At 51.8% G+C, this 27,042-nt stretch overlaps 1 protein-coding gene across 1 annotated transcript; it reads left to right on the top strand.

Annotated features, from left to right (window-relative positions):
• On the top strand, positions 1 to 26,747 carry NOVA2 (NOVA alternative splicing regulator 2). The gene is made up of 4 exons (XM_081807131.1): positions 1 to 202; positions 8,689 to 8,832; positions 13,974 to 14,140; positions 22,513 to 26,747. The coding sequence occupies exons 1-4, from the start codon at positions 118 to 120 to the stop codon at positions 23,593 to 23,595; spliced, it is 1,479 nt and encodes a 492-aa protein (XP_081663257.1). The 5' UTR covers positions 1 to 117; the 3' UTR covers positions 23,596 to 26,747.
• The last annotated feature ends 295 nt before the right edge of the window (positions 26,748 to 27,042 follow it).

Genomic DNA, 27,042 nt, shown 5'->3' with positions numbered 1-27,042 from the left:
CCGCCGCCGCCGCCGCAACCCCAGCCTCCCCAGCAGCCGTCGCCGCCGCCACAGCAGCCGCCGCCGCCGCCGCCGCAGCCGCCGCAGCAGCAGCAGCCGCCGCCCCAGGCCCCCCCCATGGAGCCCGAGGCCCCGGATTCCCGCAAGAGGCCCCTCGAAACGCCCCCCGAGGTGGTCTGCACCAAGCGCAGCAACACGGGAGGTGAGAAAGGGTTGCGGCTCGGTGTGGGGGAGCGGGCAGGGGGCCTCGCCTTTCTCCATCCTCCTCCCCCCGCCGTGGCAGGTGCAAGGGCTCCGGGGCGGGGAAGGGCGCCCCTCCCTCGACCCGGGAGCTGAGAGGGGCGTTGGGGAGGGGGCCGGACCCCCTCCCCCTCTCGCCGCCGCCCGGGGCTGGGAGCTTTGTCTGCGATGAGAGGGGATGGGGGGGGGGGAGGTGGTAAGTGTCCTTGGGGGGCGCAAAGGATGGGGGGCGTGGGTCCCTCTGGGCGGGCGTCTCTGTGTCCTTGAGGGGTGTGTGATGTGACCCTTTCGGGGCAGGGGTGTTCCCGGGCTGGCGTGTCCTGGCGGGGGGGAGGGGAAGGAGAAGAGGAGGCCTGTGGACCTGGAGCTTCCCAGCCTCCCTCCCTGGGGATGTCCTGAGCAAGGGTTGTCCCAGAGGGAGGCATGAGTGGGCCATGGGTGAGATCGTGCGTGGGGACAAGCTGGGTGGGTGTGTTGGGTGAGATGGAGGAATGGGTGGGTGTGTAAAGCTAGGTGGGAGAATGTGTGGCTGGGAGAGGTGTGTGTGTGTTTGTGTGTATGTGCGCGTGTTGGCCCTGTAAGGCCTGGATGTGTGACATTAGGGATCATGGATATGAGAGGAAAGGTGTGTGTGTGTGTGTGTGTGTGTGTGTGTGTAAGAGACAGAATGAGATGAGGGGCTGGGCTGTGTGTTTGAGACCCTCAAAGGGGTACGTGTGGCAAGGGAAAGTGTGTGCTTGTCACCCTAGAGGGGGCTGTGGCAGTGTGACACATGAGTGAGAGGGTGTGTGTGACATGCAAGGGGGTGTGTGGGGGAAGCTGAATGGGCCAGCTCTGGGTGTGAGCCAGGAGAGGCTGTGTGGATCAAGGAAGGCAGTTCAGTGTGTGTGACACAGGGGTATCTGGGGTGGGGTGGGACCAGGAGAAGCCGGTGAGGGTATGTGACAAGAAAAGGGTGTGGGTGTGACTCCAAAGAGGCTGTGGCTGGGTGTGACACATGGAGGTGTGCGACAGTGACATCAGAGGGGGCGTGTGCAACAAGGGAAGGTGGGTGTATGACGGGAGAGCTTAGGGCTCTGTGGGTGAGCTGCACGAGGGTGTGTAACCGGGAGAGGGAAGGATGGGTGCCCGTGTGACAGGGAACAGGGAATGTGTGTATATGACACCCAAGGGGTAGGAAAAGGGAAGGGGTGTGTGTGTATATATATATCTGTAACAAGGGGAGGGGGTGTGTGTGAAATGGTTGAGTATGTACCACTAGAGATGTGGGAGTGATTCTGCGTGTGTGAGAGACAAGGGATCGTGTGTGTGTGTGTGTGTGTGTGTGTGTGTGTGATGTCTGAGTGTTTGACAACACAGAAGGTATGCTCGTGTAAGACAGGAGGGCCCCCACTGTGTGTGTGGCCTGAGGAGGTATGTGTACCAGAGAATAAAAGACAAGCTGGAAACTCTAGTGGGTGTCTCTCTGGCCAGGGACTCAGGAAAGAGGAAGGGATTCTCAGTCTCAGAGCCCAGCCTATTAACTCCCTGGATGGAGGGAGACCCCAGAGCAGACAAACCCCTCCCTGCTATCACCTTGGCCAAAATCTGCTTCCTCTGGCCTTTTCCTCCGGATGGGAGAGGGATGACCTGGGGCACAGTGCATGCTCCCCATTCCACCAGGCTCTGTAGTGGGTGGGGTGGGGACCTCCCATCTCTTCCCCTCGATGGAACACAAGCCAAGTCTCATTCCTTCATTCCAGCGCCACCCCCCCCAACTCCTGTCCAGGTGGGACAGGAATCAGGGACCCCCTGGCTGCCTGTGAGAGTGTGTCCAGCAGAAATTGAAGGAAAGGGAAGTTGGGGGAGGGGTGGGAGGGAGTTTCCTGTCCTTCTTCCTGCTCCCCCCACCCCCAGCACACACATGAATATGTCCCAGCCAACTTCCTTCCCTTCTTCCTGCTCCACTGCCATTCCCAGTCCTGGAGAGAGTCGGGGACCCAGGCGGGGACCCAGGCGGTCCCTGAGCCTGACCTGGCAGCCCGGCCCTGCCCCTGCTTGGGGGGGTGTGTGTGTCTCATCCTTCTTTTAAAGGGGCTGAGGTGCTCCAAATCTAATTGCTCTGAGCACAACCTAACAATAGAGATGCTGCCAAGGACGGTCAGGCCCAAGTACTTGGCATCTACTAGAAGTCAGGCTCTGAGATATGGGTTAATTTCCTAATACAGCCCTCTGGGGGAGATGATTTGAGCTGCTTTTTCACATGAGGAAAACAGGCTCAGCAAAATGAAACCACTTGCCCAAAGTCACACAGCTCATAAGTTGGTGGAGCTGGGATCTATCCAACCCTGGGCCGTCTGGCTTCAGAGCTCATGTGTTTAGCTACTGAGCATCCTGCCTCTCTCAGCAGCGGGGAAAACTAGGATGAGCCCTTAGGGACCCTCTCCTCCAGACTCTTCCACCTCCCCTCCTGGTGACCTGTGGGGAAACCGAGGCCTGGAGATGCAAAGGGACAGTCCTCCGTTTACAGAAACACTCAGGAGGCAGCATTGGGCAAGGATCCAGGACTTTCATCTCAAAACTGAGGGCTCCTTGCAATAATACTGTCATGACTGGGGGATGCTGGGTCAACCTCACCCCTTTCTTGAGCCTCAAGAGTCACCATCTGTCAGGTGGGAAAATCACAATAACTACAAGGATAATAGTAATAACCACTACCAATATTATTGCTCACTGCTTTATAGGCAATATTTCATGTAATTCTCCAACACTCTATGATGTAATAATTAACCATAATAAATTATAATAATGGCTAATATCTATGGCCTGCAGTATACCAGGAAGTATTATGGAAAATGCTTGGCACAGACCAATCATGTAATCCTTCCAATTCTTTTATGTTACCCTTCTTAACAGATGACAAACCGAGGCACAGAGAGGTTAAGTAACTTGCCCAAGGTCTGTCAGCTAATTAGAGGCAGAGTTGGGATTTGAATCCGGGAGGCTGGCTCCATTATGTGGGTAGACGCTATAGTGAACCCCATTTTTGGGTGAGGAGACCGAGGCCCATAGGGTCGAGGGAGTCTTCTGGGGTGTCACAGAAGCCGTGGCGGACCGGGCAGATCGAGCTCTTGCCCTCAGCGCCAGCCTGCCTACCACTCCTGCCCATTCTCGGGGGCTCAGAGAGGAGATCGTGGCTGTTCCAACTGATGTCTGGGCACTATGACTGCCAGACGCCATTGGGAGGGACACAAGGCACCTAAGGACAGGAGGACTCGGGTGAAGAAGTTGAATGGAAACTCGGGTTAGGAACTCACTCATCAGAGAGACAAACGACTATAGTCTGGGCGGATCAATACCAAACGATGCCCCCCCCCCCACCGCCCTTGAGTACAGATGAAACTCCTAAGGTGCCACTATCATGTCATACTCCTGACTGTATTCCCACCTCTGTCACCCCCGCATGAACAGAAACAGCAACTTCCCTCCCCACATACACACGCACATGTCACCGACCACCGCCCGCCGCCCTGCCTCGAGCTTCCAGCCGCCAAGTCTCGCTCCCAGCATCCTCCCTGCTTCCCATAAAGACAATGTCACCAGGGTTAAGAGCCCCGAGAGTGAGACCTTCCAGGATCCATCTCCTCACTGCCATGGGCTTGGTGTGGGACCTCAGTCTCATCTGGAAAATGGGAGCTGCGAGATGTAAGCCTGGCTGGTGTGTGGGTTAAATGAGATTGTATATATGAAGGACACAGCAAAGCGTCAATACACGACAGCTGTCGTTACTACTGTTATCCGTGCCTCCGACCCAGAATGTCATGGGAGGCCTGTTGCACCATCCCGCGGCGCTTCGCCCCGAGGAAATCCTACCCATCCACCTTTCTCTCACTCAGAGACAGTGTCACAGCTGGAAGACGGCATCACACCTTGGGCATGCTGTCCCCCCCAGCTTCGGCTGGATTGCATTTCTCGCGCCAACGGGCAACACCGTCATTCACAGAGACCGCTTCACACACCTGCCGGCCCTGCCCTCCCGAGCGGTGCTGCTCCCCGCACCGCACCCCGCCCGTGTGCTCTCGTCTTCCGCCAGCCACATCCCCACACGCTCCCACGACAATGTCAACATCACACCCCTGCCGCCTCACACCTCCGCGGAACACACAAACACCTCCGTCCCCAACCCGCAAGCCAGAGCAGGTCCCAGGAGCACGGCACCCCAACTCTGGTTCCCCCTAGATCTCCTGTCACTGAAAACACCCCTACAACACCCCCACCCCTTCAGCTCTACCTTTGTCCTTAATGACATCCCCCCACCTTTAAAACCACCTATCAGGGTCAACTCTGTGATAAAAAGTGTGGCTCTTACCACACAGCACCCCAAATCTCTTGGGTAGGTCTCCATTATTTAAGGGGTATTGGTTGCTCTTTGGAAACTCCAGAAGCATTTCTGAAGAAAGTGGGCACAACAGGGAGGTGGTGGTGGGGGGGACTAGAAGAGGGAGGGAATGCTTGACGTTGTAGCAGGAGGAAAACCAGCAGGAGAGAAGTGGGCATCTCTAGTTCTCCAGTCACGGTCAAGGGTAAAGGGAGCTTCCTGAACCCCAGGGGAAAAGCTAAGAGGGGGGTGGAGATAGGTGGGTGTGGAGTTCTGGAGCATTTAGATCCTATTCAGTAGAAGGAAGAACTTTTTCACAGGCAGAGACTTGGTTGTTCAAACTGGGTGGGAGCATGTGAGGTCTGGGGGCTCTGGGTTCAGCTGAGGGTATGTGTCTCCCCCCTTGCTGCAAAGCAGGCTGGGAAACAGAGGCCTGGCTTTTTCCTGGGGGACGTGGGACTCACACAGGGCGTTAAAGGTGGGGGACGAGTGCTCCCAAATGGGAAAGACATGCAGAAGATTCTGAAGAGGGTCAGAGGGGTCTGTTGGCCATAGTGGGGACTCTTGCCCTGAGTTCTGAGCTTCTGCAGGTGGGAGTCATTCTCCATAGGAGGCTGGCTTCAGGTGAAGGCTCCCAATTTACATTCATCTGATACAGGGACCCTCGAGCACCCAGAAGGTGGCTTAAGGGCGTCCATGGACAAACTTTTTTTTTTTTTTTTTTTTTTTTACCATTGTACGTTTATATTCTGTGCTCTGGAGGGGAAAACATAACCAGGCTTCAGACTCTGATTATTAGCAGTGGTTTTTAAGTGTCCTCTTTAAAGAGATGCATTTAAATTTTAAAAGTGAGTGGACTTGAAGGAAATGGACTGTCTGTTCCCTGCTGTGTCACCAGCAACTCAAACAAGGCCTGGCACAGAGTGGGTGCTCAGGGAGGATTTGTTGGAGGAAGGGAGAGAAGGGGGAGAGAAGGAAGGAAACAGTACCGAGGGGATACATCGAGGGCAAAGTCAAGAAGTGGCATGAGAAGGAAGGGAGTCAGAGAGATGCTGGGCAGGGTCTTGCTTCCATCAGCGAGAGCTCATTCCTCCTCCCAGAAACAGAGAAAGGCCTGGGACAGCCCCTAGGGGGCAAATGATGAAGGAAGTGGGGTCTCCCCTCCCTCTCCCATCGCTCAATGAAAACCTCAGACCTCAGAGGCTCGTCTCCCCATTTGTAGAGCACTTACCCTGGGCCAGACGCTGTGAGAAGAACTTTCCTTGTGTTCCTGACATCAGTAATGGTCATGATGATGGTGGAGGTAATGATAGCTAACATTTCTCAAGTGCTCCACGTGCCCGAGACCGTCTTAAGTATTTTACGGTTTATCACTTAATTAATTACCATAGCCCTCTGAGGTAATGCCATCACGTCCCCATTGTGCCGATGAGAACACTTAGGCCCCATTAGGTGAGGTGGTTTGCCCAAGGCCCCGTGGTCCGTCAGGGACAAAATTCACACTCAGTCTAAGGCTGTTTCTGCTGTTGCATACAGAGATTCCTGGAGAAGGGGAAGGCAGAGGGCACAGAAAATGGGGTGGGGGGTATACCCAGTTTTCTTCAGAGTAGATGAACACCTTCTACCTTCAAGAAGGAAGTTGGGGAAGAGGCCCTGGCTGGAGAGAAAATAGGGATTGAAGTCAAAGAAGGAAAAAGAGGATGGAGTCCTTTGTGAGAATGCCCTCCCCATCTTTCTGAGCCTTTCAGGGATGGAGGACTGGTCCCCCATCTCTGTGACAGGTTTAGGGACGGGGCGGGGGCAGGGAAGAGGCTGCCTCTGTGAACCCAGGGAAGAAAGTGAATTCAGGGGGGTCAGGATGATTGATGGGAAGGCACTCTGGGGGGCTAATTACCTAATAGGTTTAACGGTCTGATGAGGCAAGTTTAAGTGGATTGCCTTGGGCTCAGGACAACCCCTTCATCCTGGACCCCCTCCCCATGCCTGCGAAGCCACATCCAGCCCCTCGCCCCTGTACCCCCATCTTAACACATCAGGGAGCCCAGAACCTTCAATCTTAAGAGATCAGGCAGACATGGGCAGGGCTCCCGGTCCCCCCGCCCTGCCCCCACTTTTACCAGAACAGTTTCTCTTTTATCTGCTCTGTGTGTTGGAGTTTCATGTGAGACATTGAAAATAGGCTTCCTTTGCTTAAAAAGAAAAAAATTTAAAAACCACTGGGGGATGTTTTAAGACCTTAAGCTTTGGAAGCAGAGTGACCTGGCTCCTCCTTTCCTTTATCTAGTGTTTATTGCATGCCTACTGTGTGCTGGGCCATGGCATGAGTCCCTGGGACACAGGGGTGAGCTCCAGTGGACTAATGTGATACATTGCTCTGAAGGCACGAAACGAACGGGAGGGGATCCATCTCCTCCCCAGCGTTCAAAGAAAGCTTCCAAGAAGAAGCAACATTTGAGTGGAGACCTGAAGGACAAGAGGAATTCACTGGGGGAGGGGAGTTCCAAGCAAAAGGAACGCGCAAAGGCCCTGAGGTGGGTGGGAGGAGGGAACGTTTAAGGAACAAAGAGGAAGTAGGTCTGATGCACGTGGAGGAAGATGAGGGCGTGAAGCTGGAAAGAAGTGCAGGGCCAAATCACAGAGGGTTTTATGCTGAGAAGGCTCCAGAATTTCTACCCTATGAGAACTTAGGGACAACAGTTGGGTTAAAAGGTAGGAGAGGTTAAGCATGTGCCTTGAGTGCATTAACAAAGCGCTTTACACATGACCAAGAAAATTGGTCCATAACAAAGAATGGCCACAGTCCCACAAGTGACCACTGGCACCACCTCGCCACCCCTGGGTCTTGGAGACTGTCTTTGAGTGCATTGGTCTTCGGCCACCAGCATCGGAAGGTGCTAAGCAAGTGAGGGCCAAGAATGAAGCAGAATTGCATCGGAATCTCAAGCCAGTGACTTTTTTGGTGCCCTTGGGCAGCTGACCTTGGGCTGGTGCCTTCAACACTTCCATGCCTCAGTTTCCTCCCACGGAAAAATGGAGCTCATTATACCCCCCTCATTGGGAGTTGTAGGGAATGGTTGAGGTCAAGCTTGCAAAGCACTCATCACAGTACAGGGTCCATATTGAGTGTTGAGGGATCTTCTGGAAACCTAAGTCAGATCCCATCCCTCCTCTGCTCAGAGCCATCTCTGGTTCCCATGGTTCCCATCTCACTTGGAGTAAAAATCAAAGATCTCACCATGGCCCCACCACTACCACCACCCCTCCCAGCCCTCATCCCCTTCCACTCTTCACCTCTCTTCCTCAGCCCCAGCTACACTGGCTACCTCACCTTCCCTCAGACAACTCAGGCACAATCCCATCCCAGGGCCTTTGCACTTGCTCTCCCACAGAGCCACATGGTTCCATTCCCACCTCCACAGCCTGGAAACAATCAGTCATAAGGGTCTAGAGCCTGGACTCTAAAGCCAGGTTGCAAAGTACTTCTTTCACAGCATCAGTGTGAAAAATTAAAAGAACTAGTATTTGTGTAGTACTTGGAACAGAGTCTAGTGTATACTAGGTTCTGTAGAAGTGTTTGTTAAACAAAGGATACCGCATTCTTGGGGAGGGCTTTCCTGGCCACCGGATCTGACACTGCAGCCCCTACAATCCCCCTTCCCTTCTCCTGCCCCTTTTTGTTTTCTTGGTGCTGACCGCCATCCAACATAAAACATACTGTCTGTCTCCCCCACTCTAGAAGAATGTAGCTGTGTGAGCTCTTGGCTGAATCACTGAAACTCTCTCGGCCTTATTTGCCTCATTTGCCTGTGAAATCAGGGAGTTTGTCTGTTTTCCTCACGGCTGTTTCACTAAAACAGTGCCAAGCGTGTGGCAGCAGGTGCTCGGTAACTATTCGTGGAATGAATGAATGAATGAATGAGCAAGTGAATGAATAAAGATCATTATTTGTATTATTCTCCCTGCTGCTGTTCTCCTGGCCATTGCTCCTGTATGTTCCCGTGATGCCGGTGGCTTCCTTTGCCCACATTATGCCGAAGGTGAAGACCCCTTCCCCTGCCTCCCTTACCTCCCCTACCCATGTGCCCCTGCAGAGGAAGGCGAATACTTCCTGAAGGTGCTGATCCCCAGCTACGCGGCAGGCTCCATCATTGGCAAGGGCGGGCAGACCATCGTGCAGCTGCAGAAGGAGACAGGAGCCACCATCAAGCTCTCTAAGTCCAAAGACTTCTATCCGGGTGAGCCCTGGCCCAGGACTCTGCCCTTGGCCTCCTGTCCCTCCCACCTGGGCCCTGGATAAGGGGGAAGAAGAGCTGCCCTTGGGGCAGTCATAGTGATGGGGGGGGCCTCCCCTCCTCCTAAGAGGACAGAGCTGCCCTCAGCCCCAGGGGCCACGCCTGAGCAGATGGGGGTGGGGGCAGGGCAAGACAATGGGCCTGCTGCATATTCATGAGCTCATTTGCATGATGTGCTGGCAGATGTGCCCCTTCCCACACACCTGCCTCTTTGGGTCAGTTAGAGTTGCTGGAGGAGGGTGGGCAGGGAGGCAGGTGTCAGGGTGTCCCTTGGGGTTGGGGGGCCGGCCAGCATGTTGCACACTCCCCCCACACACACACTTCTTTCCCCCCACTCTTTCCCTTTGGATTTCTCTGTTACCCCATCTTGCCCAGTTTGAGTCTCGCTGGTTTTCTCTGTCTGTGTCATTCTTCCTACGTCTCTCTCATTCTGTTTCTGACTTTCCCATCTCTTGTTCCCTGAGTCTCCATCCCCATCCACCTCTCTCTGGCTCCTCTTTTTTGCTTCTATCTCTCTGATTCCGTTTGGATGTCCCCCATCCCTTGTCCCCATCCATCTGTCCTGTCCGTCTCTGCTTTTCCTCCTCCCTCCCTCCCTGCTCTGTCCTCCCCTTCTTGTCTTCCCGCCCCTGGCCCCATCTTTTCCTTGCCCTCCACCTCTCATAATCTTGTGTTTTTCTTTCTCTTGCTCCTGAACTCTCTCTGGTCAGTCATCCACTCAACAATATTCAGGAGCACCTCAACGATCTGCTGGATTGCCCCTCTCACCCACCTCTCCCTTCATGTTTCCTTCCCAGTCTCAGCCCCCACATGTTTTTCCTTCCTTCCTCCAAACCCAGCCCTTTTTCTGCCTTTCCCCCAGCTCTCTTTCTCCCTACAACCATAACATTTCCAAGACCCCTCCACTCCCTCTCTACTGCTCCCTGCATTATCTGTCACCCCATCCATCTTCCCCTCCCAAGACCAATGCCTGGGCTTCGACATCTAAGGATGGCCCCCAGGGAAGGCCCCCAGAATTGCATCTTTGGTCCAGAGCTGATTCTAGTTCATCCTTAATCCCCTTGGATTTTTTAGGTCAAACACCAGAGCTGGAGCCCAGGGTCAGGACACATTCATATTCTCTCTCTCTCTCCCTCCTCCCTCCACCTGCCCTGCCTCCCATCTCACTAAGCAGCTTTGGCAAGAGGTTTAGAGAAGCGTCCAGGGAACCAGGCACAGCCCCCAACCCCACTTTCCTCTTCCACCCTGGCCCAGTTTCCCTCACATGCCCCCTAGGCTACAAGATACGGATAAGACCTCTGCTTGGGGCATTTATCCAAGGACACTTGGTTCCTTATGCCTGGATCACATTCTGTGACATGAGACACATCCTCTCCTCCCAACTCAGTGACACACCCCATAGGCCAGGCAGCTGAGAACCCCAGAGGATGGGACAGTCATTGGCTTTCTTGGGCCAAATACTATTCAAACAAGCAACGTGAGCCAGCATCTCTCCCCAGCCCCAGGACGGGCATCCAGCACCACCCCCCCCACTGCTGACATGGGATTTCCAGATCATATGGCTTGTGCAGCTCAGAGATTCGGGACACGGCCCCCTACATCCTAGTCCTGCCCCTAGGACTTCCCAGGACCCACAGGAACACAAGAAATGAAGATGCTACTGCTTGAAACGAAGAGCGTATTTCCTTCTGCTCCTGGCTAACTAACACCCTTTCATTCATTTATTCAACCTGCATTCTCTGAGCACCTATTCTATGGATAGAGATGAGGACATAGATCTCACAGCCCCTTTCCCTCATATATCTCACAGCCCAGTAGGGAAGGCAGACTGAACACCAGCAATGACCCAGCGTGGTCAGGGCTAGGACGGGGAAGCCGAGAGGATGGTGGCAGCCCGGACGGGGCACCTGACCCAGCCTGGGAAGGTCAGGGAGTGCTTCCTGGAGGAGAGGCCCGGAACAATAAGTAAGAGTGAGCTAGATAAAAGCAGGGAAGAGTACTCCGGAAAGATGAACTAGCATCTTCAAAGGCTGGAGGGGGAGTTTGTTCACTGTGACTGAAGCATACAGAACAATGAGAAATGACAATGGTGAAACCCACAGACAGATGGACACACACACGTGCGCACGCACACACACACTGCACTTGTGTCTACTACATGAAACAAAAACCTACCTGACCCTTAACCCCAAGGGAGAGGCAGAGCACTAAGGGTGTCCCCTCCTTGGTACAGGAAACACCAAGCCCCAGACTCTATCCTTCCAGATCATACATGGAGAAACTGAGATCCAGAAAGAAGGAGGCAGCTGCCCAAAGCCACATACACAGACTTCCGTCCATCCACTCAAACACCGTAGTGATTCCAAACTCCTTCTGATTTTGAGCGTTTGCCTGAAGCTCTGTCCCCAGAAGAAAAGCACAGAACACACACACTTTAAAAAAAAAATTTATTTATAACATATTGCCTTGAAGTACAAAATCTTAAGTGATTACTTAATAAATCAGTACATATTCTTTTTTACTATCAAAAATACAGTAGCAAAAATGGAGTCCTCTTATGCTTTTCTCCCAACACACACACAAACACACACAAGAGTCCGCACACCCCAGCTTGAGCACAGGGTAGCTCAGTGGTTAAAAGCCCAGACTCTGAACCCAGACAGCTGGGTTCGAAACCCTGAATTTTCACTACTGGCTGAGTGAACTTGGACAGATCCCAAACCTTCTCTGTGCCTCAGTGTCTTTAGCAGTAAATTGAGAATAATAATATTGCCTACCTCCTACTTGAAGTGCACAAATATATACAAAGTGCTTAGAATAGTGCCTAACACTTGGTATTTTGTAAGCACCAGCTGTCATTATTGGACACTCCTTCAGGGGCTAACCGAGCCCCCCAAAGCCCTTGTGGACCCCAGTTGGGAACCACAAAGGGTGGGAAATCCCAGCCTCCCTGAGCTGGAAGGGATCCTCGCAGAAGTGGAGAGCAGAGCCATTTCAGCCAGGCTCTCCCTAGGGCTACCCCGCCCCCCCAAGTTCCCACCCTGACCCACACCCTTTCCTATTTACACCCAGACGGAGGCAGCCTGCACGCTGACTCACCCTTGGCTCAGACCAGTCCATTGTTCTGGGGTTGGGGGCAATAAGTGAGGAACAGCGGCCCAGAGGAGAGGGAGGATATCAACTATCCAAGTGCCCCCAAGACAGTGACACCCGGACACATGGTGAGACTGGCATGCCAGGCTGAGAGATGGCCAGCGAGGGGTCAGGATGGTGGCACCATCATGCTGCGCTGGAATGCCCACAGGAGACTGGACCCTCACCCCCAAATGTCCCAGACACTCAGGCACATGAAACCTGGCGCACACTCAAGACCTTTCACAGACCCAGGAGCTAACTGGTCCCTGCAGACAGTCCTACCCAGAGAGAGAGACGGACACCCACTCCATGCACCAAACATGTGCAGCTCAGCCGGGCACACACCCTGTCACACCACTAGTCACGGTAGAGCTGTCTTTGTCCGGCTGTAATGCATATACACCCAGATACACACACACACACACACACACACCCCAGTCCTCCCGTCATACTGACACTTGAGTCTGCCTGTCAGTCTCTCTCTCACTCTTGCTCGCACTGACACACACCAATGATAGAGTCTTGTCTGTCTGTCTCCTACGCACAGGCTCACGCACATATACATACATACCACACACCAGTCATCCAAATAGTCTTTTGAACACCGAAAGGTGTCTGGTTGTCTCTTTGCTGCCAACACTCACGCTGACATCCAGTCTCAAAGTGATAGTCATTCATCATGCAGCCCCAGTGCTGCTTCCATGAGACTCTTTGTTTCTTTCTCTCAAACTCTCCTGGACAAGCAGTTCGGTCTCACAAACTGTATATCCATAACCTTGAACATCACAGTGACACCCAAAGTCTTTCCCATGTGCAAGAGTGCACGTATCTTTACTGGATTCATTGTGTCACACTGTCTGTTGACATCTCAGTCTCTCCCACTCTTTCTCTTATACACATACACAGATAAAGATAATTTAACCAGTCCAGCCCAGGTATACACATGCATGGACACGCATGCATGCACATACACACACACACGCACCACTCACCCAAACAGCCTCACAGATATAGTCGCACTGGTCAGAGTGTCACCCAGAGTCTCTGTCCCACACACATATATCCCAACATCACCCAGAGTTGGCTTCTCTTCTCCCCACTGCCTCCCTACCTCTAGTGTGTACACACACACACACACACACACACACACACACACAGAGTGAGGATGCTTAGGTTAGAACCGCAGCCAAAATCTAGACAATCTCCAGCAAAGGCATCCACCTCACCCTCCTTTCTCCATCCCTGAGTCCCTACCCTTCCATGAGTTGTCTCTGCTCTCTCCTGTCCATACCCTTGCCCTCCCCCACCCTTCAGCCCTCCATCTGGTGGGTCCAGGCGGGCACTCTGGCCTCTCTTCTGTCTCCCCCATCCCCCAGCCCTTCCCCATCCTCTCCAAAAGCCCAGAGGCCTTCGCTGCAGGCTTTCAGGGGTTGCCACGGCAACGGGGCTTCGTCCCTCGTCCCCCTGGGGGTGGGCTGAGGACCCGGCCAGCCAGACCGATAAGGGGGTTCCAGTTACTGTGGCAACCGTTGCAGGCCTGAGCTCTCAGCTTCTGGGCGGGGGGGGGGGGGGGGGGAGTGAGTGAATGGTTGCCAGAGCAACCGGGAGCCAGCAAGGACTGGGAAGAGGCAGCTGAGCCCTGTCTCCCCTGCCCAGGGCTGCTGTGGGCATCGCAAAGCACTTAAGTATCATTCTTCCATCCCCTGGGGTTGTTTTGGGGGAGGGACATGGAGTGCAGATTATAAAACAGGCATTCCACTCACTTTCCCAGCTACCCATCATGGCCTGGGAGTCCATGCCAGCTTCCCCAGGCTTACCCATGTGACCTGGGCCCAGTTAGGTCCACTTTCTAGATTTAGGTTTTTTCTTTCCATTAAATGGGGCCTGTCTCCCAGGAATCTTCCCATTCCTGTGTGATGAGGGTGCCCTCTCTCTCCCTTGCTCAACAGGAACCACAGAACGAGTATGCCTGGTACAGGGCACAGCAGAGGCCTTGAATGCTGTGCACAGCTTTATTGCTGAGAAGGTCCGAGAAATCCCACAAGCAATGACCAAGCCTGAGGTGGTCAACATCCTTCAACCCCAAACCACGATGAACCCCGACAGAGCCAAGCAGGTCAGCAGGGGCAAAGACTGGGTTTCTGTAAAGCCGGTGAGGTTCGGGAGAAGACACTTCTCCCATATCACTGGATTACTGTGGGAATGGAATGGGATAACGCCGATAAGACGTTTGTCAATCAAATACATGCTAGCAGTTGTATTATTAGGGAGTCAGCCTAGGGACTCCAAACCTCTTAAGAGTGGGCTTGACGCAGAGAGAGAGTGAAGGTCTGGGAGAATTTGTCCCAGCACCCCCCCCATCCCTCCTTCCTGGGATTCTCTAGACCCTCTCCTCTCCTTCCTTCCACCTCATCCCATCGTCTCCCAGAGCAACCTGCCTCCCACTTCCTGTTCTCACCGGAAGTGACTTCATTGACAACCCATCCACATCCAGAAGAGTTTAGAAATGGCCTCATACTCCCTCTCTCCATTAATTATGGTATGGGGTAAGTCACCATTTTGGAGAAATGGGTGTTTTGCTAGCGAGAGAGAGGGGGCAGGTCCCTCTCCTACACAGCCCTCTCTAGGAGGGATGGAAGGAGGGCAGCGCCTCTTGGTTGCCTCAGTTACGGGGAAGCGGTGGCGTAGGGGCGTGGCAGGGAGCGGACCAATCACTACCCTGGCCTCTCTGGTTGCCATGACCACGGTGCTCACCGGGCAGGTGGGCTTGCTGCAAAGCCCCTGGCGTGGCCCTGGATGGGTAGGAGGTGGAGGGGAGGGGAGCGGAGCTGCGCACACTCCCCGTTTTCTCTCCCCTTCCCCACTCCCATATACTTGCACACAAGATGCAGAGGGGCCAGAGCCCCTGGCAGGAGGACAGGCCACTTGTGAGGGCTCCTTATCGTCTGCCTAGAAGCAAAGACGAGAGAGAGACCCTCGGTAAAAGGAATCTGGAATTCTTGTTACCCTGAGATGGGAGAAACCATGGACCTGAGTTCCCCCAAGCTCCTGGGGAAACGGTGGGCGGAAAGCCCTGGAAGAATGCTGCCAAGCGAATTATTCCCAAAAAAGACTTCGAGCTTGGGGCTTGGAGCTTGGAGCTTGGAGCACGGCTGCTGTCCTTGGTGCTGAAGAGGCTCTGCCAGGTCTCTCCCGAATCCCTTCCCACCAGCAGGCCACACCATTTACACGGTGGCAAGGATATTGCCTCTTCCCTCTACTTTGGTCGCTGCCACAAAGGGCTCAGAGTTCATGAAGGGTTTGCACATGTTTCAGGGAAAATGGGGTCAGCACCATCTGTGCCTGATCCTTCCACCCCACCCCCTAATCCACAGGAACTCTGAGATAGTGGAATTGAAAGGTTATAGAACCAGGATTTTTCCTCTCCTTATTTATTACTTAGGGGGCTCTAAAGAATGAAAGATAATGGCTGAAGGCTCAGGCTCTGGAGTCAGATGTTGAGTTGAATCTTACTCTGATAACATACTTCTTTAGACCTGTGTGACCTTGAACAAGTGACTTGATTTCTCCATGCCTCATCTTTCTCATCAGCAAAATGAGATTCATTATGGCACCTACTTAAGGGCAGTGATCAGTGTTCACTGATGTTGAAAAAGGACTTAGCATGTATGCCTAATTCATAGAAAGTTCTCAAAAAATGTTAGCTGCTGATATTATTATGGGATTTTTAAGTCAGGAGACGGGTCTACTCTCTTTCTACATTGGACTTGCTGTGTTACTCTAGGTTCCTTTCCCTTCTGTAAGCCTCAGTTTCCTTTCTTTACAGTGTGGAAGCTGGGCCAAATCAGGGATTATAAATTGAAATGCCTCCAAGATTCAGCAAGGGAACATAAAGAATTGGGGACTCTGGCCTCATCAGAGAGATATAATGCCATCCCTTAAGGGGGCAGCTGCTACTCAACTCGACTCAATTCTTGCCCTTTGGGAATGTAGACAAAGTGTTGCCACATCTTACAAATTTTTCAGAAGAAGCCAGAAATATTTGACATCAACTGATTTTTAAAGGTTGGCTCAATCTTAAAACCACTGTGTGGCTGTGGGCTGCCTGTGGCCTGAGGACCACCAATTTGCCACCTCTGGGCTAGACTGGTGGTTCTCAGTCCTGGCTGGTATCTGAATCATCTAGGTAGCTTAGAATGCAGATTCCTGGGTCCCAGCCCAGAGCCACTGAATCAGAATTTCTGGAGTGAAGGCTTGGGAATCTGAACACAGATTCTTGACTGGGATCAGATCCTGGCTCTATTACTTACTATCTGTGTGACCTTGAGCAAGTTTCTTAACCTCTCTTGCCTCTGCTTTCCAGGCCATAAAATTCGATAATAAAAGTGCCTGCCTATTCTTGTAGGGTTGTTGTAGAGATTAAGTGACTATATGAAAGTGTTTACCAAAGTGTCTGGCAAATGGAAAGACTGTTAGCTGTATAATTATTATTATACCGTTACTATTTGCAAATCTCCACAGACTTGCAAATCACGGGGACAGATGTTCTCTGAGGTCTTTCTGGCCCTAAAACTCCTACAATTCTACGGCTCTGTAATTTCAAGATTCTCGACGTACATTATTCTAAGATTCTACTGTTCTGACTGACATCCTGGCACTCCAGGATTCTATGAAACTGCACCTGTGATCTCTCTAAGATGCTGTGGGTCTACCACCTGGGCCTATCATGAAGACAGTTAACCATTTGCCACTCCAGTCATTGACTATTCCCAATGGTTGTATGGAGTAGCTGTGGTTACGTCCATGTTGGAGGAGAGGAAACGAGGTGCAGAAAAGTGAAGGCATTTGCTCTTACCATTTCTTGGTGAACAGTTACTTCATCCTTCCTTTTTCCCTCTGAAATGCTGTATCATACTGAATACCTCTTGACTCTTAGGTCTGGTTTCATGCATTCTGTTCTATCCTCTTGACCTGTCAGACTTTTTTCTGATGATTTTTTTTAATATATAAGTTGAGGTATAATTCACATACTGTACAGTTCACCATTTTAAAGTATACCATTTAGTGGTGTTTAGTATATTCACAAGGTTGTGCATTGATCACCTAATGTAATTCCAAAACGTTTTCATCACTCCAAAAAGAAGCCCCATCCTCTTTGGCAGTCACTGTCCATTCTCCCAGCTCCCCCTCCCTGTCCCAACCACTAACCTACTTTTGGTGTTTATGGATTTGCCTATTCTGGATGTTTTATATAAATTGAATGACATAATACATGGCCTTTTGTGTCTGGCTTCTTTCCCTTAGCATACTGTTTTCAAGATTAATCTGTATTGTAACATATATCAAAACTTAATTCCTTTTTATGGCCAAATAATATTCCACTGTACGGATATACCACACTTTGTCTATCAGTTGATAGTCATTTGGGTTGTTTCTACTTTTTAGCTATTATGAAGAATGCTGCTATGAACATATGTGTGGGTATGGTTTTCAGTTCTTTGGAGTATATATCTATGGATGGAATTGGGATATGTCTAACCTTTGGAAGAATTGTCAGACTATTTTGCAAAGCAACTGTACCACAGATATGAGATTTAAATCCAGGTCTGCCCATGGAGGTAACAATGACAACAACCATTTCTTGAGTATCTACTATGAGCACATATTACCTGCACACTCACATGGCACCCTATGCTTTGCACATAGTAGGTTCTCAGCAAATGTTGCTTGTTTGAATAAATGGATGATGACATGCCCATAAGGGCCAAGCAGAAACATAACTAAGGGGCACTAGCCCCTCAATCAAGCTCATCATTTCGTGAATGATCTCAGTTAGCCTTCACAATAATTCTGTGGAGGAGGGATGGATGTTATAGATGAGAAAACTGAGTCTCAAAGAGGTTAGGTCCCTTGCTCAGCATTAGTGGTGGAGCCAGGATTTCGAACGTGAGCAAGTGACTCCAGAGTCCAAAGCAGCTTTTCAGGGATTCGTATGCACAAACTGCAAACTAGTGGTCTGCTACTACACAGTAGTTCATAGACCTTTTGAAGAGGTAGCCAATAGATAAAAACTAAGGTGCTTCCCATTTTACAAATCAGAATGTCCAATTAATCTAAAAACTCTGATCAGGCTGAGTTTGTGTACCAAAATGCACAGCACCCTACCTCCCCACCTCCACACACACACACACACACACACACACACACACACACATCTCCACACACACACACCACCACCACCACCACAGGGGAGATATATCTGGTCACCTCCATCCAGTCTCATTCCTGCTTGGTCCTGTGGGCACATCACCGTTCCTTTCATCCATCCATCCATCCATCCATTCACACACTCTTTGCTCAACGCTTACGAGGCATTCCCCCTAGGCACCGAGAACCAAGTAGTAAACAATACAGACAAAAATCTCTACCCTTGTAGATCTTACATTCTTTCATGGGGAAACCGAAAACAAGCAAGTGAATAAGTAAATGTCAGGGCGCCTGGGTGGCTCAGATGGTTAAGCGTCTGCCTTCGGCTCAGGTCATGATCCCAGGGTCCTGGGATCGAGTCCCACATCGGGCTCCCTGCTCCTTGGGAGCCTGCTTCTCCCTCTGCCTCTCTCTCTCTCTCTCTGTCTCTCATGAATAAATAAATAAAATCTTTAAAAAAAAATAAGTAAATGTCAGAGAGTGAAAAGTGCTATGATGAAAAATAAAGCAGAAAAAGAGGGGGAAAGAGTCCTGGGGCATTTTTTTCTCCTAACTTTTTATTTTGAAAATGTTGAAGACTAATACAATGAACTCCCTATACACTGCACTTAGATTCACCAATCGTTAACATTTGCTTTATCTCTTTACACACACACACACACACACACACACACAAGCACTGGTTGGCTTTATTTGCTTGTTTGTTGGGTGGTTTGTTTGTTTTTGCTGATCCATTTGAAAATAAGTATAAACCTCATGACTCTTCACACCCAAGTTCTTCGGCATGCATCTCCCAAGACTGAGGACATGTCCTATATTGTTATGTTACTGTTATCACACCTACAAAAATTAACACCAATTCCATGCTATTAGTTAATAAAGAGTTCATATTCACATTGTCCCCAAATATCTTTTATGTCTATAAAGCATTTTTCTATCCAAGATTCAGTCAATATTCATGCATTGCATTGAGTTGTTATACCTCGTTCATCTCTTTTAATCTAGAATAGTCTACCATATGTATATTTTTTAAGATTTTATTTTATTTTTTTTAAAGATTTTATTTATTTATTCATGAGAGACGGAGAGAGAGAGAGAGAGAAGCAGAGGGAGAAGCAGGCTCCCAAGGAGCAGGGAACCCGATGCGGGACTCGATCCCAGGACCCTGGGATCATGACCTGAGCCGAAGGCAGACGCTTAACCGTCTGAGCCACCCAGGCGCCCGAGATTTTATTTTTTTTTAAGTAATCTCTACACCCAATATGGGGCTCGAACTTACAACCCCGAGATCAAGAGTTACACACTCCACCGACTGAGCCAGCCAGGCCCCCCCTTTACTGTATATTTTGAAGGTAGAGACAACAGAATTGCTGATTGGATGTTGAGTGGGAGGAAAAGAGAGGACTCCTAAGTCTTGAGCCTGAGAAGTGAAAGGGTGCATTTTCCACATACTGAAATGAGGAAGACCGTGGTAGAAACACATTTGAGCAGATGAGGAGTTCCACTTTGGATTTTAAGTTTGCAGTGTCCATTCGACATCATTCTAGAGATTTGAGGTTAGCAGCTGGATACAAGTCTGGAGGTGTCTGTGCTAAGGACATAAAATAAGCAAATAAACAAGCCTTGATAATTGGGATGATAAGGCCTCTCTAAGGGGGTGCATTTGTGCAAAGACCTGAATGATGAGAGAGGTGAGCCTCCTTTTCTGGGTAGGAGCATTCTAAGTGAGGGCATAGCGGGTGCAAAGGCCCTGAGTCTGCACCAAGCTTGTGACTTGAAGGAACAGCAGGGAGTTAGTACGCCTGCCATGAAGTCAGCAAGAGGGAGGGAGGGAAAAGTTGCAGTCAGATCAACAAAGAACAGAGCAAGTAGAGCAGTGGTTCTCAGGCTTGTCAAACCCCATGTCCTATTTCTCCTACAAATATTTTCCCAGCCCGCTTACCTCTGAAATTACACACACACACACACACTCATTTCAGTACATAGAAAATGCATATAATGTAGATGTATTACCTATCTAAATCTGTAAGATTTTTAACAGTTTTATTGAGATATTAATTCCACATACATACAGTTCACCCATCGAAAGCATGCAGTTCAAAGTTTTTATTGTATTCAGAATTGTGCATCCATGCCCACAATCAATTTTAGAACATTTCATTTCCTCAGAAAGAAATCTTGATCCCCTTAGCTATCACTCCTCAATCCCCACAGCTCAGCACCACCCCCCAGCCCTAAGCCACCACTAATCTACTTTCTGTCTCTATAGATTTCCCTGTTCTGAACATCCATATAAATGGAATCCTACAATATGTGGTCTTTGGTGTCTGGCTTCATTCACATAGCGTGTTTTCCAGCTTCATCCATGTTGTAGCCTGGATCAGTACTTTGTTCATTTAAATTGATTGCCAAGGAATATTTCATTGTACTTATGTACATTTTCTTTATCCCGTAAGACTTTTTTACATAAAGGAAAAATAAAAGGAAGGTGATGTGTTATAAAATGAGATGAATTTTAATATGTAAATGTTACATATTACTACAGTAGAAGTAATGAAATAGTCAGCTGCCCACACCTCACAGAGCCTGAGAGAGACAGTGACAAACACAGTGAGATGTAAATAAGACACGTGGCATTACTACTGTTGTCATGGGTCTTTTTGGGGGGGGGGTAAGTGATGAACCACTCTTGGTAAAGCTCAGAACAAAACAAAGTAAAATCGTCCCTTCGTTGACCGATTAGTTGCATTCCTGGAAATTTCAGTAGATCTTAAACACGTGGGAAAAAGAAAATACTAGGTACTTAATATGGACCGTCGGCGTCAGGTCTGGGCTCTGAGATTTATAAACAGACTTCTCGCCAACATGAATGTCCAGGGAGTCACTTAAAAGTCATACGGGACCCGGACAGTTCTCCTCGGTTTGACGTTGTGAATAACTGAGTCTCAGGTTGTGGGGTGCCAACATCCAAGGCCCTGCCCCACTGCATGCCTGCATCTGCCCCCCGCCCCAGTCGTCATGACAACTAAAAGTGCTCTCACAAATTTCCCAAACACCCCTGGTGTCTGGCTCAGGGGCGAGAGGAGAGGCAGGGGCTTCAAGGGGTGGAACCCACAGGTCTGAGAGGACGTGGGAAGAACTGAGCAACAGGAACCTATGTTGTAGAAGTGCTCTTGGATATGTGAAAGGAGACTTTTGGTTTTGAAATCTCCCCTTCCCCCACCCCCAGAATTAAGATGGATCGGATTTGCAGGGGCAAAGGATGGGCCTTTCTGCACTGGAGAAGGGGACGACTGTATTTAAGTGCCCGATTGTCTCCGATGTAAGGTTTTTTTATCTTCATTCTACAGATAGGACAACTTCGTTAGGTTGCTAGGGCAGACCGGGTAGCTTAAGCAACAGAAATTCATTTTCTCACAGTTCCGGAGGCTAGAAGTCTGAGATCTGGGGCAGGGTTGGTTTCTTCCGAGGCCTCTCTCCTGGGCTTGGAGATGGTCGTCCCCTCCGCAGTCACACGCAGTCTTTCCTGTGTGTGCCTGTGTCCTAATCTCTTCTTCTTATAAGGACACCAGTCCTACTGGACTAGGGCCCACCCCAATGACCTCACTGAACCTTCATTGCCTCTAAAGACCCTCTCTCCAAATACAGTCATATCCTGATGTATTGGGGGTTAGGACTTCAACATCTGAATGGCGGGGGCAACAATTTGGCCCATAGCAAAAAGAGGTTAAGCGCCATGACCTTGCCATAGGGCGGCAAACACGACGGAGCAGGAATCCGAGAGGCTGGATTACAACTCCTCCACAATCTGGGTAGCCTTGGGGCCAGTCCCTTGTAGGCCTCAAGTGGCTCCTCTGTAAAGTGAGACTTAATGACCACTTTTTCTGGGGCTGGGAGTCAGAGTGTTTAATGATCTAGAAGGCGTGAGCCCCAAAGCAAGCTGGGAGCACCCGCTGTCCTGGAGGGCACCCACTGGGCCAGCCATTAAGCCTTTAAGGTGCTGGATGGAAGGGAAATCCCAGGGGTCCCAGGGGCAGGGGACAGGGTGGCTGAGAGCCTACTGAGAGGACATGGAGTACTGGCTCTTTTTTTTTTTAACCAACCACTATGGAAGGAAGTATGTCACCATTTTGAACAAGCAGTAGGACCATACCGGTGAATATCAAGGGGCACAGCGGGCCCGATTTGGGGACACGGGAGAGCAGGGCCGCCCGAAGACTAATGTTACCGTTCAGTCTCCACCCACCATCCTAAAGCCCCTCCCTCTCGCCCCACACGCAGGCCAAGCTGATCGTCCCCAACAGCACCGCGGGCCTGATCATCGGCAAGGGGGGCGCCACAGTGAAAGCCGTGATGGAACAGTCGGGTGCCTGGGTGCAGCTGTCCCAGAAGCCAGAGGGCATCAACCTTCAGGAGCGGGTGGTGACCGTCAGCGGCGAGCCGGAGCAGGTGCACAAGGCCGTGAGCGCCATCGTGCAGAAGGTACAGGAAGACCCCCAGAGCAGCAGCTGCCTCAACATAAGCTACGCCAACGTGGCCGGCCCCGTGGCCAACTCCAACCCCACCGGCTCACCGTACGCCAGCCCCGCCGACGTGCTGCCCGCCGCCGCCGCCGCCTCGGCCGCTGCCGCCTCCGGCCTGCTGGGCCCCGCGGGGCTGGCGGGCGTGGGCGCCTTCCCGGCCGCCCTGCCTGCCTTCTCGGGCACCGACCTGCTGGCCATCAGCACGGCGCTTAACACGTTGGCCAGTTACGGCTACAACACCAACTCCCTCGGCCTGGGCCTCAACTCGGCCGCGGCCTCCGGGGTCCTGGCCGCCGTGGCCGCTGGTGCGAACCCCGCCGCCGCCGCCGCCGCCAACCTCCTGGCGTCCTACGCGGGCGAGGCGGGGGCCGGGCCCGCCGGAGGGGCCGCCCCGCCGCCGCCCCCGCCCCCCGGAGCCCTGGGGTCCTTCGCCTTGGCCGCAGCCGCCAACGGCTACCTCGGGGCCGGGGCGGGCGGCGGGGCGGGCGGCGGGGGTGGCCCGCTGGTGGCCGCCGCAGCTGCAGCCGGGGCCGCCGGGGGCTTCCTGACGGCGGAGAAGTTGGCCGCTGAGAGTGCCAAGGAGCTGGTGGAGATTGCGGTGCCTGAGAACCTGGTGGGGGCCATCCTGGGCAAAGGGGGCAAGACGTTGGTGGAGTACCAGGAGCTGACAGGCGCGCGCATCCAGATCTCCAAGAAGGGAGAGTTCCTGCCTGGCACGCGGAACCGGCGGGTCACCATCACGGGCAGCCCTGCGGCCACGCAAGCCGCTCAATACCTCATCAGCCAGCGGGTCACCTACGAGCAGGGAGTGAGGGCCTCAAACCCCCAGAAAGTGGGATGAGGCCTGTGGTGTGTGCTCCCACCCCTCCTCCCGGCCCCTTCTCCTCCTCTTCCTTCTCCTCCCCTCCCCCACCCCCACCCCCAACTCCTGACCTCAGCTCGGGTGTAGTCCTGCTCCTCCTGGGATGGGGCTGGGGTAAGCCTGACTGCACCCCCCCCTCCTTCTGGTAGTCGTAGGCAGGATTGAGTGATGGCTGGGGATGGGGCCCAGAAGCTCCCTCCCCGGCTCTGAACTGACCCTTCTTCCTTCCTCCCTGTGCTTGACTGGGCCTGACCCTCCACTCCCAGGGCCCGGGTCTGTGTGATATCTGTATATATTGCATTTTGTTGATTTTAATAGAAAACAAAGCGTTATTTTCTCTTTCTTTCCCTCCTTTTTTTTTCTTTTTTCTTTTTTTTTCTTTTCTTTTTTCCTTTTATTATTTTTTTTTTCTTTTCTTTTTTTTCTTTTTTTTTTTTGGTAAGGATTTTTTTCCCCCTTTGTAAGTTTTTGTTTCCATATGGGAGGAGGGGAGGGAGCCTCTGGGCCACCTAGAATGAGGGGCCTCCCCCAAACAACACCCCACCTCTCCTGCTTTCAGTTCCAGATCTGAGAGAAGGGATGGGAGTAGAGGTAGCCGAGGAGTCTGAGCTGAAATGGGGTATTTGGAGCAGGGACCCCAGAGTTCCCAGATTTTCTCAGCGACTCTACCCCTATTGGAGCTGCCCCTCCTAGGTGGGACTGTTCACTGTTTTGTTGTCAGGTCGTATAGGGGGAGGGGGTGCAGTGCTGCTGGGAATGAGGCCAGCTCTAGGATTGGTCCAGTCCTGTGGGCAAGACTCTTGTGAGAAGCTGGAACAGCTTCCTGTGGCATCTTCTGTGGTTTTACCTAGAGTAATGGGAATGAAGGTCCCTGTTGGGATGTCCCTCTCAAGAGTCAAGTACTCTCTGAGGTGCTGCTGGGACTCCTTCTGATGTCACAGGAAGTAGTTCCCCAGAGGTCACTTCCTGTGATGATAGGACAGGCAGGTACTTCCTATGATGTCTCAGTGGGCCTTCCTTGAAGGTTACTTCAACAACATCATGGGGGCATGTACTTCCTGTGGTATCTCCAGGTTATTTCCTGTGACGTCATTGGGATGGAGCATGCACTTCCTGAATTGGGCCATGGCCAGTCACTGACACTCTTTCTCCGCCCGCACCCCTCTTTGGTGGGTCTTGGCCTGGGGGTCTGCCTAGGAGGAGAATAAGGGGTGGGACTTGGAGCATATCTGGAGGACTCTAAGGAAAAAGACCCAATATTGTCAGGGTCATCTCTATCCAAATACACCAAGTCTGTGAACCTGGCAGGGAGGGGTGGGAGATGGAGCTAGTGAAAACTGTTAAAGACCCCCATTCCCACCCCCGCCTTTTGTGTGCATGCTTGTGTCTGCGTGGCTTTGTTCCATTGAGTCTGGTGAGCCAAATGTGTGGTGGCTCCGTCAGGCCATCATGACCCAGTGTAGAGTTCAGTGAGCCACGGTAGGGTCCCTTGAGCCTGAGTGCTTCGTGTGGTCTAGTAGATTAGATTGGCTTGTGGTTTCCAGCAAGCTGGAGTACTTTGGTAGTATTGGAGGGATCAGAACGTTTTGGTGCTCTTGCCATGGGCCCTGAGGAGCTAGAATATTCTGATGGAGTCTGCCAAGCCAGACAGCCCTGAGAGTTGGTTTGGGAGTGGCTCCCTGAGCACTGTGACTGTGGTCAGCTCTAAGGCCTTGTTGGCAGGCTGAGATTTCAGGGCCTGACAACCCTATGGACTTAGGATAGCTGAGACCCACCTCTCCCCTCATCCATCTCCCCCTCCCCCTTGGAGACCACCTCCACTTCCTCCAACCCAAAGCAGGGCCCCCAGTGCCCTGGTTCCATCATCAGCATCTCTGGGGGAGGGGCACCCCATGCCCACCCTCTCCCCCATTTGTCCCCCTCCTAGGTCTTCCAGACCCTTCTCTACTCCATGGCTTTGGGGGAATCAGGCCTCCTCGTCTCTCTCCCACAAAGGGAGAGAAGAAAAGCCAGAGACAATTCCCACCCCTAAAGCCTGGGAGACCCCTGCCCCTTGCTAGAGAGCCACCCCCAAATCAAAATGTGAAAATCCCTAGAAAGCAATAGCCTTCAAGGTACCTTGCACTGAATTTCCCACCCCGGCCCTTCCACCTGATGGGAGGCTGTAGCTTGGGCACTAGGGTGACTTTTTCCATGCCCTCTTCATCTCCAGGGTGGGGGGCAGGCCCCATTTCCCCATCCCCCATCTCCCATCGCTGCTGCCCCCACCCTTAATCTCCAGACTGAACCCAGATGGAGATTCGAGTGCCAAAACAATTCTTGATGTAACTTTGTACATATCTTCTGCAGGGGGGGTGGGGCCGGGCTCTTGGGGTTGGAGGTGGAAGTGGCCCTGTGGGCCACTGCGCCCCTCTGCCTCTCAGAAGACCCTATGGTATTTCACAGTATTTCCACCCACAGTGGGTATTGCAGTGTCTAGCTGGAATATGCCCCCTACAGCCCCCCACCCCAGGCCTTCATGAAGAGGGGAAGGAGCCAGGGAGAGGTAAAACGGTCTGGAAGTGGGGAGGTGGGATTTGAACGCACTCATTTGCATATCATTTGCATCCTCAGCTGCCCTGGTCTGTCAGATGCTTTCTATAGCCCCTTTCATGGGAGTCTGGGTCCCCATCAGCGGGACCCAGTACTCCTCTCACACAGACACGTCTCTGGAGGCTGGGCCTCCCGAAAAGTGTTCCCTTGGGGTATCTGTGTGACTACCCCCTCCCTATTCACATCTCTCGGGGACCCCTTACCCCACCAGCCAGGGCTATCTGAAAGGTAGTTTGCTAGCTCAGTGAGCTAGTTCACTCACCAGGTTGGTGAGTGGAGAGCCACACACCTTTCCCCGTTTTTACCCTAGGAAATTCACTCTACCATCTTCCCCATCCCTTGAAAGTCTCTTCTGCATTCTGACCTCAATCTTCCGTGCTGCAGTATGTCCAGAGGGGACACAGATGTGGGGTCAGGGATGGGGATCACTGAAAAACCCACCGCCTCTTCCCCCTCCCTTCCCTGTTAGCCAATCAGATCTCAGAGACTCTGAGTGGCCTCCTTGCACCCTGCTCTTCGGCACCCAGTAGGTGCTTAATAAGTGTTTGCTGCATTGACTTGTCTCCCTGTTCTTTCCCATTTGCCCTCCAGCTCCCAACATCTTCTTCCAGAGTCTCCCTCCCTCTCTTTCTCTCTTCTTCTTTCTCGGGCTCCCTATGGCTTTCTACTTTCTCTCCTTGTGGCTCCCATTGTTACCTGTCCTGTCTCTATCTTTGTCTGTCTTTTTCCCTCTTCTCACTCCTCTTAACTCTCTTTCCTCCCCCACCTCCCCATTGATTAAAAAAAAAGTGCCAAACTTCCTTGGAACTGAGCCGCTCTGGGGGGGAAGGAACC

Source organism: Leptonychotes weddellii, chromosome 16 (genome assembly GCF_054177405.1).
Source record: "Leptonychotes weddellii isolate Sample4059 chromosome 16, ASM5417740v2, whole genome shotgun sequence".
Lineage (NCBI taxonomy): Eukaryota > Metazoa > Chordata > Mammalia > Carnivora > Phocidae > Leptonychotes > Leptonychotes weddellii.
Note: the sequence above shows the minus strand (reverse complement) of the source record. Positions and strands in the feature narration are given on the sequence as shown.

Excerpts from the sequence above, each read along its gene's own strand:
- NOVA2 (XM_081807131.1), top strand. The coding sequence starts at position 118 with ATGGAGCCCGAGGCCCCGGATTCCCGCAAGAGGCCCCTCGAAACGCCC. Across the intron at positions 8,833-13,973 it reads GTCCAAAGACTTCTATCCGG|GAACCACAGAACGAGTATGC; the intron begins GTGAGCCCTGGC and ends CTTGCTCAACAG. Across the intron at positions 14,141-22,512 it reads ACCCCGACAGAGCCAAGCAG|GCCAAGCTGATCGTCCCCAA; the intron begins GTCAGCAGGGGC and ends CCCCACACGCAG.